Source organism: Typopeltis vanoorti, chromosome 3 (genome assembly GCF_054136105.1).
Source record: "Typopeltis vanoorti isolate ZY-2024b chromosome 3, IOZ_Tvanoo_1.0, whole genome shotgun sequence".
In the NCBI taxonomy this organism is placed as follows: domain Eukaryota; kingdom Metazoa; phylum Arthropoda; class Arachnida; order Uropygi; family Thelyphonidae; genus Typopeltis; species Typopeltis vanoorti.
The window spans coordinates 165052442-165067547 of record NC_143551.1 but is presented as its reverse complement, the minus strand read 5'-3'; the positions used below and the strand labels follow the sequence as shown (position 1 = coordinate 165067547).

Here is a 15106-nt window from a genome sequence, read left to right as displayed (position 1 = left end):
AAATATAGAGTTAATTACACCTGTTATTTTTCAATATTTTGCAGTTTTTACGTTTATATCTTTTTCATTTTCATATGTGATCATACATCCTGGGTAGTTAAATAAATTCACCTGTTCTAAGATCTTCTTATCTATTACTATTTTAGTTCTTGCTGGATCTTGTCCTTTAAAGGCCATAGTTTTTGATTTTTCTGCTGATATTATCATACCATAATCTTTAGATATCTCATTTAGATCTAAAATAGCTTTCTGTAAGTTATCTTCAGAATTTGTAATTATTTGGTTGTCGGCAAAGAGGAGAGTGTTTAAGTTTACTGTAGGAGAAAGTTTAATTCCTTCATGTAAATTTTTATTCCATTTTATTATTATTTCATTTAAGTAGATATTAAAAAGAGTTGCTGAGAGGGGACATCCCTGTTGGAACCCTTGGTTTATCTCTCTCGTATATGATAGCTTGTGATTTAATCTTATTTGTATTTGATTATTTTCATATATACTTGTGATAGCTTTTAGGATATTATTTGGTATTTGTCTTTCTTTTAATATGATAAATAATATGTTTCTTTTAACTTTGTCAAATGCTTTTACAAAGTCAATAAATGCAATATGTGTTTCTAAATTGTATTCTCTTCTTTTCTCTATTATTAATTTTAGGCAAAAGGCCGAGTTTATACATGATCGTCCTTTTCTAAATCCATTCTGTACTTCTAAAATAAAGTTTTCGGATTATTTCATTAGTTTGCTATTTAAGATTCTGCTATATATATTTTGTAACAGGAATTTAGTATACTGATACCGCTATAGTTTTTAGGGTCATCTCTATTACCTTTTTTAAAGATAGGAATCACAATTCCTTTTTTTCATTCTATTTTGGGGGGGGGGAATACCAGTTGAATAAATTTTATTTAAAAATAATAAGAGTCTTTCTTTGAATCTAGTTCCTGCATATTTATATAGTTCTGAACCTAGTTTATCTTCTCCAGGTGTGTTTCCTTTTCTTGTTTCTTTCAGGCTGATTTCTTTAGCTTGATGTAATTTATAAATTATTTTTATTTTTTTATGTTATTTTATTTTTTTCACTAGAGATCATGCCAGTAGAATAACATGTGATCAAATCATTGTTTCTCTAGCTTACAGTTACTAATGTAACTCAGCTTGTCTTGTATATTTATGTATGCTCCAGATGATGATCTTGATATGAAGATCGAAACGTCAGGATAATGAAAAAGTTTTTTAACACGGTTGTAAATTCCATAAAATTTTTAAATGAAAGTAGTTTCTGTGTTTTCTTTTTTATTGGTTGGGGTGTAGTTAACAAGTTGGTGTGTACTATTGCATATACTTTTTTTTTTTTTTTTTTTTTTCACTAGAGGTCATGCCAGTAGAATAACCGGTGATCAAATCATTGTTTCGTTAGCTTACTGGTGAAATATAACTCATCTTGTCTGTGTATATTCTCCAGATGATGATCTTAATATGAAGGTCGAAACGTTGGGAAAATTAAAATAGTTATTTATAACACGGTTGTAAAGTCCATAATTTCTAAAATGAATGCTGATCACCATGCAACACTGAAAGAAATGATAAACTTATTCACCTTAAAACAGCTAATAGAAAAGATGCTAGAGTACAACCAAAGGTACTATATAAATTTCATAGACTTTTGTCAGGCATTTGATTGAATCCGTAGAAGAGAACTATGGAAAACTATGAAAGAATTTGGAATTCCCAACAAAACAGTAAGAATAATAAAGAATCTGTACGAGAAATCTGAAAGTGCTGTACTAGTGGAGGACACTTTAACCAACTGGTTCCAACTTGGACACTTTAACCAACACTTTAAGCAACCGCAACCATTAAGGCCTTAAACAGAGAAGACTCTGGAATCAAAATATATGGGAAAAAATATTAAAAATTTAAAATTTGCAGATGACATTGCATTACTTGCAAGCATGGAAGATCTGCAATGAATTTCTGATAAAATAAAGGAAGAATGTATAAAATTTGGATTAAACATAAATATAGACAAAACAAAAAGTATGCAAATAGGAAAAATAAATACCAATCTCGAAATTGATAGTAAGAATCTAGAGCAGTTAGAAAACTTCTACTTTGGAGGAGTAATTGAGTACAATGGTGAAATTACAAAAGATATAAACAGACGAATCAGTCAAGCATCCCAAACTTATGGACGACTTAATAAAATATGGAAGTCAAGAGACACCAAACAAGCAAGAAACGTAAGAATCTATGAAACAATGGTCCTCCCAGTATCGTATGGAAGTTAATGCTGGAATTTCAAAAAGGCTGAAGAGAAAAAAATTATTAACTACTGAAATGTTGGCTAAGAAGATTACTTGAAGTATCTCTGTTGGATAGACTAAGAAACGAAGACATAAGGAAATGATTAAAACAAGAAATAACAATAGTAGACAAAATCCAAGAAAGAAGACTGCGATGGTTTGGCCATGTGACCAAAATGGGAACGGAAAGATTACCATCTGAAGCCCTGAATACAACAATGGAAGGTAAAAGATTCAAAGGGCAGCCCAGAATCAGATGGATAGACAAAATAAAAGAGGACCTGAAAACCAAATCACAAGAGACACCGAACTGGAGAGAATTGTTTGGACTCTCCATTGACAGAAGTGGAAAGAGTTCGTTCGTCCTTATCATCATGCATATAGATGATAAGAAGAAGAGAGAAGAAGAAAGACATTATATACAACTTCTTCTGGAACAAAAAAAAAAAAAGGTAAAGGTCAGTAAAACCCTGGGAAAAAAAAAGGGGTTTGGGGGAGGGGTCTGAACATCCTAAGACTTATAGAAATGCTGAGTAGAGAAATTTCTCCAGATAATTAAGCTCTCAGAAACTGCACACATCCCTCCCATGAAATATGTCAGTACTGGCTAGGTATAAAGCACAAAACCTTCACAGGCTGGAACTGCAGCAGTGAGAAGGCAAACATCTCATTAGAATACAATAGAACCATATCCAGACAAGCAAGAATTATTGTCACAAAGAATAAAGAACACCTCCAAGAACTTAGAAAAGAAGGCATAATACAAGCAATTAGAAACAAACAACACACACACTCCTAAGGAAAAATGGAAAATTGCCATTTCAGGCACGCATACTCTTCCAGACAGTTTAAACTGGAGGATATTCCACAATATCCTTCCAGCAAACACAAAAATCCAAAAAAAAAAAAAAAAAAAAAGTGCAAATTATACCTACTGCATGCAACAAACATGAACATTTTTTTTTTATTTTTTTACTGAATGCACAGTGGCAACATGGGCTCATAACAGCCACAACTTCAATCCCCCCCCCCCCACACACATACACTGAGGAAGGAACATGCACTATATTTAGACCATACCTAGAAAAGGAAGCATTAAAGCTCAACTTCTTTTCCTACGAATTGAAAAATTAAATACCCTATATGAAAAATAAGAACATTCAAAAGCTAAAAAAAACAACAGAATACACTAAAGGGAGTTCAAGGGCCTCAAAAAAATTACAATTACAGCTAAAAGAATTAGGATCAAATGTTTTCAGGAAACAGAGTACCCCACCTATATTATGTTACCAATCTGGAATTAGTAATATCCTAAAACTTCCATGACAGAACTCAAGAAACATGAGCAGGTGGCTCCAATGCCTTCCTCTTCAAAATCGGGACAGTTTTTCTAAAACTCTTCTCTTTATCTTTCTAGTCTCTTACCCCTTTACCAGTTAACTTTATTCTCTATTTTATTTTATCACCTTTTATTTTTATTTATTTTTACACTTTCATTTTTATCATTACTTGATATTCTTATTTTATTTTTATTTTCTATTTTGTTTAATTAATTTTTCCCTTTAAATCCTCGTTATTACTTTTGTTTTTAATTTTATCTTAAATACACCTTTATTTTGCCTTGTCTTTCATGCTTTACCTTTTGTTACCCTATTCATGTTTACTTTAATTAAAGCTTTATTTCCTATTCACTTTTATTTTTGACCGTGCAGTTAACCGAGTGGCTGTGTGCTTTGCAACCATATGCCTGGGAAAGGAGTGTCTTGGGTTCGATTCCTGTTGCTGACATGAGGAGCTTAGGATCTTTCTCAGACATACCTGCTCACGTTTTATAACACAGTGACGGCTGAACTGGGTAATGGGTTTACAGTGATTCTACTGGACCTTGCTGAGGCCTTTGACAGGATACCGCATGGAATTCTAATCAGTAAAATGCAGCATATGGGGATGGATATAGGGTTGGTGAGATGGATAGAGGGTGGTTGATGGAGAGATATCGGAGAGTGGTTTATTCAGGAGTAGAGTCCAAAAGACGGCCTGTGACTAGTGGTGTGCCGCAGGGTTCTGTTCTTGGACCACTACTGTTCAATTTGTTCATTAACAATATAGGAAAGGATCTGAGAGGAACTGTTCATTTGTTTGCTGATGATGCAAAGTTGGGAGTGCACAGGATGTCAAAATTTTGCAGGATGATTTGGATAGTTTGGAGGACTGGGCTAAGGAGAATGGATGTCAATTTAATGTGGCAAAATGTAAGGTTATGCATTTTGGGGTGAAAAGATTAGCAGCAGTTATATCACATTGGTTGAACTGTACTTCAGGAGATTGACGAGGCCAGGGATTTGGGAGTGTTGGTGGATAGGGAGTTGAAGTTTAGGGGACACATAGCAAAAGTGGCTAAATCAGCTCATCAAATCGCTCGGTTGCTTAAAAATACTTTAACAAGCAGAGACAAACAGGTTATTGTTCCTCTGTATTGAGCCTTGATAAGACCCCATCTAGATTTACTGTGCCCAGATATGGGTGCCAGGGTTTCTTCTGGATGGGGAGGAGGTGGAGAGGATCCAGAGTCGAGTGACCAAGATGATAGCAGGTCTATGGAATGAACCTTATGAGAACAGGTTGAAGATTTGTGGGTTGCAGAAATTGGTTGATATGCGGAAAAGGGGTGATATGATTGAGACATTGAAATTACTGAAGGGTTTCTATAAGATTAATTCAGAAGATATTTTTGAGAATAGGACTGTGGTGGGAGGACTAGGGGCCATACATGGAAGTTGGGCAAGGGTGTTGTTAGAGCTAGGTTTTTTTACTTGGAGAGTGGTGAATGAGTGGAATAAGTTGCCAGAGTCTGTTGTGGGTGCCATGAATGTAAATGAGTTCAAGGCGAAGTATGATAGATACTGTGCGAATGTCGAATAGTTGTTCTTGACATGATGTTAGGGCCTCCTTTGATGAGTCTATGGACTCCTTGGAGTTAGCCGATCTTGGGCATGGACTGCAGGGTTTTCTCCCCAGTTTATCTGGGGTGGGGGTTTCTCCTGCAAGCAGGCAAACTGGCCTGTAGAACTCAACACTTCTATAGACATAGAATACACTGAGAGGCATAGGGCTAATCACCTTATCCTTGTGTACGGTTATGGTTATAAGGAATAGAAACTCTCGACACCATAAAGGTAAAAAAGGGAAAGATTAAGATAGAAAAAAAAAACCTTATTTTTATTTACTTTTCCTTTATTTTCACAGTGCCTTTCTTATCAGGGCACATTGTAACCAGTCTGACAACAATATAACCCTAACGTGCACCAGCTTCGTACTCTGCCTATCCATAATATCCAAACTAAGTAATATACATTAATAATACTGAAACCTTTCATAAGGCTCCTATCCTCCTCTTAGGAAGAGTTTCTGTATTTTTCTCACTAGGGGAAATGTTTCTTCTGAGCCTTTGACAAACCACGTATACACCTAATAATCAATGAGAATGCAAGGAAATGACACCATGACAGTCTGTCTTCCTTAACAACTAGCCCATGTCACACTTTGGATGTATAAAAAAAGACTAACAACATTTACCTTTAACATAAATACACAAATATAAAAAAATGAAAAACATAAGTAAAAGTAAATATTATAAAATATATAATTCTATAATCAGACATCTAGTTAGTGAATGCTGTCCACTCTACCAAGAGAGTGGACAGTATCAACTTTTGGAAAGTTGTCCCCAAAATTGGAGAGAGGAGAGAGAGACCCCACCAACCCCAAGTGCCAGTTCCATAGGAAAATCCTATTAGGACTAGAAGTATCCTCATATTACCCTCTCTCCCCTTCACTCCAGAATATCCACTTCATCTTTCCTGTCTTCTCTCTTAAAGCCATAGCTTCATATGAGACTGCCAAGCCTGCTTCATGAACGAGAGACCTGTTCCTGTAAAAGTTGAACTTGACCTGAAAAAAAAAAGCAGATAATGTCAGTACTCAAGAAACAAGATGGCAAACAACAAAGTTACCAGTCATAGAGTGGTGGAAAGTTGCTGAACATCTCAGCAACAAAAAAGGCAACTTGTCTGATCTGATACAAAGCGCATGTAAATTGGACAATTGACCAGTGGACAACTGTACTCTGGAGTGATGAATCAATGTTCACCTGTTTCCAGTCTGATGGTAGGGTGTGGGTATGGAGGCAGCCTGGTGAATTCTTGTTACCACAGTTTGTTGTACCCACAGTAAAATTTGATAGGAGTAATGGAGTGGGACCATTGGTCTTTGTCTGTGGTTCCATGAAGGCAGCTCAGCACCTCGATATTCTGGATAATCAGGTACTGCCTATACTGTGGAGTTTTTATGGAACAGATCACTGTTATTATCAAGACGACAATGTCCCATGCCACAAAGTTGCAGCTGTTTATGGAATGGTATAAATGTTAAACGACTGCCCTGGCCTCTGCAGAGTCATGACTTCAATTCCATCGAACACCTGTGGGACGAATTGGAATGGCGATTGAGGTCTAGAGCAGAGTGTCCTTGATCTGTCACTGAACTCAGTGCTGCTTTGATGGAGGAATGGAAAAAAATTCCACCTAATGTCTGTCACATATTGGTGGAAAGTCTCCCTCAAAGGAAGTAATCAAAGCCAAAGTTAGACATATACAATATTAGGGTTCGCCTACTGGTATCAATTGTAAATTGCTAAAGGCCAGATAATTATTGGTAGGTAGTGTGCTTTAAATAGTATTACTGACATGAATATTCTTCACTGTCATATCAGATCGCTTTATGTAATGAAGTCATGCTGGACATTTTTTACTTTAATTTTGATCAAGTGTGTAGTTAAAATGTGTATTTTTTTCTGTTTAGTGGGTTTGTCTACTAAAGAACCAAATTATTTGAAATTCCTTTATGAAAATGATGAAAACTTCAGTGTTTTACCAACTTTCGGAACAATTTTGGGAGCATCATCTATGATGAACTCTTCTGATATCCAAGAAGAGTTCCAAAAGTTAAATGCTGATCCATCAAAAGTAAGCTTTTGAAATTTTAAATTTGTGCATTTAAAGTGCACGATTCATATACATTTGACTAGCTATAACAAAAAAAAATAATAATAATAAAAATAAAATCAAATGCATAAACAAGTAAACACAAAGATTATTACAAATGTCTATAACCAAATAGTTTGAACTGAAACTTTGGTCATCTTCAGAGTAACAGGTAATTCAAAAATTTCCAAAGTGATATCAGCCACACATGCTAGAATGTTATAGTATAGTAGATGTAAAGCTGATGCTAGTATACATTTAAAAGAAAAAATTTACAGCTAAAAATAAACACTTTCCCATGTTTTTGGCAGAAACATTCATTATTTCTTGGGAGAGGAGGATTATAGTAGCACTTTAGCTCTGTCTTTGATAAGCACTCAGATTTAAAACAGCACTGATGTGAAAGATAGTTCTTTGATTAAAAGATTGCTCATTATCATCTCTCTCTCTCTGCTAAGCTAGACCTTTATACAAGATGCTAACTACTTTTTACATTGAAGATGCTCTGTAAATTTGTGATTGAAATACAGTATTTGTTTTGTAAATAAACTTTGTGTTCGTATATTTTTTTAATATGTTGCAAGTGCCTTTAAAAACTTATTGATTTTCACCACAACATGGAAACCCATCAAAAATGCCCTGAGGCCCAGTGTGGAGAATGCCATTCTAAAGAAAATTCACTATATAACAAACTGTTCCTGTGGTCCTTATGCAGTTGTTATAGCAAGAAATGCCATTATCACTTTAACACATTATCAGTTTCTACTTTTGGCTTCCACCTCTGTTCGTTGTCATGTGCATGAATGTAGGAATGTAGTTTACTGAATGAGTATTATGAGCATTAAATTATTCTTGAAAACCAATTCTGTGTCATCATTCCATAAATTAACTGTGTTCCATTTTTGTCCTATCTTCTCATTGTCACTTCCAATATTTTGATAATGCTTATGTGCATATATTCTAGGAAAATAATGAAGATTTGACTGCAGGTCAAAGCCCTAAGGTTGAAACCAGTGGGCAGATGTATTCGACAAATGCGTGAAGGCTGCTAACATGCTTCCTTTATTAAGTGGAAGCTTGTTAGCAGAAATAGCATTTGAAGTATATGATTTAAATATATAAATGTATTTAAATATATCATCTGCATAAAGCAAAGAGCTAAGTTTGATATCTCTGATTTCAAGATCAGATATAATGCATGCACATGCAGTTCTTGGCCAGAACATTCTTTACGAGAAAAATCTTCACTGGAAAATTCTTTGAGAAAATTTGAAATAATGTAACGATATACATCGAAAACAAATGCAAAATAAGAAATACTTCAGAAAATATAGTTTCTATATTTATCTTTTTTTATTGTCTATAAAAGGAAATTAATATTTTGTATCTTACTGATTAGCGAGTTCCGTAATTTCTGTTTATTTTTAAAAATGTTTTTACTTAAATACTAAAGGCTCTGTAAGGAATATTAATTTATCCATTGGTTGGTTGGTGAATTTTACTGTTGTGTAAAATTGGTGATTTTTGTCTGTTTTCTTGTGTTTTTCCTTTAGAAAATTAGTGTATATTTTAATGTTTTATAACATATTTTTATTAAGATATTTCAATAATAAGTATAAGTTTAAAATGGTGGCAAAAATGCACAAGAAATGTAATGCTAAGAAGAGCAGCGTAGTCAAGAATAAGAAGGCTAGTCCCACTAATGAGGCTATTAGATATATGGAGGATGTTATTGAAAATGAATTGACCTCCAAAATAGCATGTAAAGTAGGTCATCAGACAATGTGGGGATTACAAAAAGTCGAGAGGTATTTAAATGAACAAGAGGGAGGAAAGGAAAATTGAATAGTAAAATATAAAACAAAAAGGCATGAAAACAGGTAAGTCAGGAAACGAAAATCAGGTAAGTCACGTTGTTTATAAAAAGGATGTTATTTGGTATGGTGACTAAAAAAAAAAAAAGATTATTATTTTTACAGCTATTTTTGCTTGTTTTCGTTTAGGAGTGTCCCTTATTTTAAATACATTGGCTCTTTACTCAAGAATTCTTAGGGTATTATAAGTGTATTTTAAGGGTAAATATATGCAGACTAATAGAGGAAGAAAATTTGCACATATGTTGTTTGGATGTTAGGATGTCTTCGTTCTCCATACTTCTGCTGTTAGGCTGATAAAGGGAGGGGTTAGAAACCGTGTGTGGGGGTGGGGGATGTTTGAGTCAAGGTCATTTGAACAATACTTAAATGATGCGATATCTGAATGTGTCCCGAGAGTTTGAAGAATAAATAGGAGTCAAATGGATGTGTAATCTTATTAAGCAAGAGATTTGTAAGAAAAGGATTATGCGGAATGATTACCATGTGCATAAGAATGGTATCTGTTATGAAAATTATGAGCAGTATTCTAGAATAGTCAACCGTTGTGCAGAAAGCAAAGTGTGAGTATGAAAAGAAACTGGCTCTGCATGCTAAAGACAACTCACAAGCATTCTATTGATATGCTGCAAGTAAAAGAAAGAATGAATATGAAAGAATAACTTCTAAATCCTACCCACACCTTATCGTGGTGGACAGGTGAACGGGAGATGTTGGTAAAGTATGTTGGAAGCTTGATCTTCCAGCAGGGCCACCCTAGGCATGAAGGCTCCATCAATATTCCTGGCTAACATGGGAAGCATCTGGTGATTGGACCAGCAACCTGTCTTTGGATGTAAAACAATATTGCTTGAGAAACCAAGAAAACATGAATCGGATGGAAAAATTGGATATCAATCAGAAATGGAAAAGAAAACGATATGGAATAATAAAACTAGCAACATGGAATGTAAGAGCGATTAATGGAAAAGAGGAAGAACTTATGAGAAATAGCTAAAAGAAACATTAAAATATGCAGCATAACAGAAACAAAAAAAAAAAGAAAATGGAACAATTTAACATACATGACTATATATTTATATACAGTGGAGTAAAAAAACAAAATAGATCTGAAGCCAGAGTAAGAATAATAATACATAGAGTTAAATATAGAAGAATATAAATATATAAACAAAAGAATATTAACAGTTCGGATAAAAACAGATAGAGGTCAAATAAATATAATCGCATATGCCCCAGAAGAAGGAAGAAAAGAAAAAACAGAAGCTTTTTATGAGAACTTACAACAAATATTACAAGAAATAAAACCAAATGAAAAATTAATTATAATGGGAGACTTAAATGCAGGAATAGGAAATATACCAATAAATGGAATCATGCAAAGTTTTAATGAAGAAACAATAATTGAGAAACATTGATACAATTCTGTGCAAATGATAAGTTAAAAATAATGAATGCATTTTATCATTATTTATAATGATAAAATGTAACAATTATGTTACCTATAATATAATAGGTTATATTATTTGTAACAAAGTAATACACTCATCAGAAGTTGGAAGTGATCATAATCTGTTAATATGTAAACTAAGACTTTACAAGAAATGGGTGAAAATAAAATCTGAAGAAAACCAACACAATGCTAAAATAAAATTTAAAGTGGAGTTATTAAAAGAAGAAAGTATAAAAACATTATACGACAATAGATTAAAACAAAAGTTTCAGGATAGCTCATTAAGCAGCAAACAACATGTAGAAGATAACTGCAAGATTTTTAAAACAAATTTAACCGAAATAGCAACAACAGAAGTAAAGACCATGAACATGATTTCTATGGTAAAAAAAAAGAATAACAAACTCAAGAAGATGGACTCCATGGTTTAATGAAGAAATAAAAATATTAACAAAAGAAAAGAAAGAAAAATATCTACAAATGAAAACAGATAATTTGAACAAATATAAAGAAATGCAAAATAAAGTTAATCAAATGAAAATAGAAATAGAAAATCAATTTTGAGAATCACATACAGAAGAACTTGAACATGATTTCTATGGTAAAAAAAAGAATAACAAAATCAAGAAGATGGACTCCATGGTTTAATGAAGAAATAAAATTATTAAATTATTAAAAAAATTATAAAATTATCTACAAATGAAAACAAAAATCAATTTTGGGAATCATATACAAAAGAACTCGAACATGATTTCTATGGTATACAGAAACAGATGTGGAGATTTATTAATACACAAAAGAAGTGGTATTACAAGAGGAGGACAAAATCAGAGGAAAATGGAAAGAATATTTCCGTAAACTACTAAATAAGGAGAATCCGAGAGAGAGGTGTGAGGATGGAGAGGCAAACGAGAGACCGGTGCAAGACAAATAGAGAGGAAGTGAATTAGGTACTGAGAAAAATGAAGAATGGAAAGGCTGTGGGGGCAGACCAGATACCTGGGGGAAGTGTGGAAAAGTTTGGGCAGTGAAGGCGTGGATATGTTATGGAATCTGATGAGGAAAATAGCCCAACAGGAAAAGATACCAGAGGAATGGAGGAAATGTATTCTCGTCCCAATCTACAAAGGAAGAGATGTTCAAGACTGTGGCAACTATAGAGGGATCAAGCTGATGTCACACACATTGAAGATATGGGAAAGAGTAATTGTAGGGAGGATACTGCAGGAAACCAAAATTGGTGAGGAGCAGTTTGGATTTATGCCAGGAAGAGGGACAACGGATGCGATATTTGTGCTAAGGCGATTTATGGAGAAATAGAGAGAGATACAAGTGGAGCTGCACATGGTGTTTATAGACCTGGAAAAGGCATACGACAGAGTGGCCAGGCAGGAAGTATGGAAGTGTATGAGGAAGAAGGAGGTGTCGGAGAAGTACGTGAGGTTGGTGAAGGAGATGTATGAGGGAACAGATACTCAGGCCAGATCTAGTGGCAGCATGACAGAAGGGTTCCCCATTGTCATAGGGCTACACCAAGGGTGAGTTCTGAGCCCCTACCTCTTTGACCTGGTCATGGATGTACTAGTAAAGGATGTCAAGAAGGAGGCACCATGGAGCATGCTGTTTGCCGACGACATTGTTCTATGCGAATCATCCCGAGAGAAGCTTGAAAATACCCTGTAAGAGTGGAGAAAGGTATTAGAGGAGAGAGGCATAAAAATTAACTGGGAGAAGACTGAATATATGTCAATGGGGAGTGATGAGGATATGATCATATGACTTCAGGGTGAAAGGCTAATTTCAGGGAAGAAATTCAAGTAGTTTGCCCACCGATCAGAGATCCTTCGACACTTCTGCGCATGTCAGAAAAAGGAGAATCCATTCCGATAATAGGGTAATCAGTCCGTATTGTGGGATGAATTGTTTATTATTACAGGTCGGAAAATTAACTCTTCTTTTATGATTATTGTAGTTAACTATGTTGCTTGTATAACAGTTGGAAAATTTTACCTATAAAACACGTGATTTCGTTTTGGTGACCAATTCCTACGTCCTTCATTTCTTTCTCCCCTTCAGCATGAATCGACTATTCTTGGCAAGACGCCAAGCAGAGACCTACATACAGTGGGCAAACTATACCTTGGGTCAGTCGTCGAGAGGAATGGTGACCTGGATGAGGAAATACAGCACCGAATAACATGCAGCTGGATGAACTGGAGGAAGATGAGCGGGGTCCTGTGCGACAAGAGAGTGAGTTGTAAGAGGAAAGGAAAGCTGTATAAGATGGTGGTGAGGCCGGCGATGCTTCATGGCATGGAGAAGTGGCCTATAACAAGGGCACAGGAGAGAAAGATGGAGGTAGAGAAGATGCAGATGTTGAGATGGATGAGTGGTGTGACAAAGGAGGACAGGATAAGGAATGACTACATCAGAGGGACAGTTAACGTGGGACCAATTGGCAAGAAGATACAAGAAAGTAGGCTGAGGTGGTTTGGACATGTAGAGAGGAAGGGTGAGGAGTATGTTCATAAATGAGTGGAGTATATGGAGTTGGAGGGAAGGAGGAAAAGAGGCAGGCCCAAGCTCAGGTGGAGGGATAAGATGACAGAGGATCTTAGGGAGAAAGGATGGAGTCCGAAGGACGCCCTGGACCGGAGAACTTGGAAGAGGAAGGTTAAAGATCGGTGCGCTGACCCTGTTTAACATGGGATAAGGCATAGTGAAAGAAGAAGATTAATACACAAAAGAAGGAAGAAACAGAATATATCCCAATATTAAAAGTAGAAATAGAGGGATTAGAAAATTTTTTTAAAAACCTTTATAACCGAACAGTTGATACAAAAGTAGAACTTGGTAAACAAACAAATCAAGAAGAAGAAATAAATACAACAGAAACGAAAATTGAAAATGCATTTAAAAAATTGAAAAATAGAAAATCACCAAGTAATATCAGGCAATCTAGATAATATCAACATTGAATTATTAAAAAATGCTAAAGAAATTATAATTTAGTTATATTGTATTATATTAATTATTATATTATAATATAATATAATAATAATTATATATATATATATTTTTTTTTTTTTTTCAAAATTCATTTTTACCCGGTTGGAATATTATGAAAAAGCTTTAATGACTGATACCGAGAGATAAAAAGATGACATGATATATTTGAAAAGATACTACTAGTATACACTAGTTTCGTTGAATTGATCAACATATTCAGGTATCACAATCAAAGAAGTATATAAAGAATTACAGAGACTTAAAATTGTAATAACAGAACAAGTCCAAAAAGACAGTAGCATGTCTGAAAACAAAATGCGAGCTTGAGTTCCAAACAAACGTATACTACGTGCTGTCATGAGTGCGCCAGTACTGAACAGAGGCAGCGTGTGGATCAGAGAGATTGAAATTCAGGCTGTTGTTGATATGAGAGGAATCTAGAGAAATTTCCCTAGATTCGACAATCTTTCTCTCAAGTTCATCATAGCATACATGGATGTTAGAAGTTTGAGTCCAGTTCACAATGTGTTGACGGCCTTTGAGTTAGCTGAAAAGAGAACGTGGCTAGAGAGAGCGCTAGCTCTAGTCCTGTTATAGGAGATATCTCTGTGATGTTCTTCCAAACATAGAAGGATGGATTGAGCAATCTGACCATAGTATGGCTTTCCACAATCACATAAAATCTTGTACACTCCTGGAAACTGAATTGGAAGATGTTTCTCTTTAGGTTTGCTAAGTATTGAATGAAGTTTTGGAAGCGTAGTGAAGCAAGTTTTGAAGTTAAACTTCTAGAGAATCTTTGCCAGTTTTGGTGAAATAGAGCTGATGTAAGGCAAAGAGATGAAGGCTCTTGGGGAAGAGGGATCTTCAGAAGTAGTTGAGTGACTGGGGGAAAGAAATTTGTCAATTTTCTTAGGAGAGAATCCATTATCCCCCACAAGAATACCAAATTTTTGTGGGGGGATAGTGATGGGAGGAAGCATGAAGGTATCTATCAGTATGAGTAGGCTTTCTAAAAATTGAGATTTTAATACTCTCAGCACATCTGGTAAGTTTCAGGTCTAAAAAGGGGAGCAAGTCATCTGATTCCAGTTTGAAGGTAAAAGATTTTTTCATGGCACTTGTTTTGGTGGTCTATAAATAAACTGAGGTTGTTAACACCATCTTCCCAGATGAGGAAAATATCATCAGTATAGCGATACCAGAATTTTGGTTTAAGATGGAAGGAGTTAATAGCTTTTTCTTCAAAATCGTTGAGAAATATATCTGCGAGAATCGGAGAGAGCAGGCTGCCCATGGCCAGACCTGAGTTTTGTAAGTAGATCTTATTGTCATATTTGAAGTATCCTGACTTTATGCAATGTTCTGGTATCGCTATATTGATGATATTTTCCTCATCTGGGAAGATGGTATTAACAACCTCAA

At 34.9% G+C, this 15106-nt stretch overlaps 1 protein-coding gene across 2 annotated transcripts in view; it reads left to right on the top strand.

The window, feature by feature from the left end:
• Nucleotides 1–15106, top strand: part of Mfe2 (peroxisomal Multifunctional enzyme type 2) — a 668623-nt gene that overhangs the window by 235577 nt on the left and 417940 nt on the right. For both annotated transcript variants that reach the window (XM_090390952.1, XM_090390951.1), the window contains exon 13: nt 7164–7327. In XM_090390952.1, the coding sequence (XP_090247078.1) occupies nt 7164–7327 (164 nt within the window). The remainder of the gene's footprint in view (nt 1–7163; nt 7328–15106) is intronic.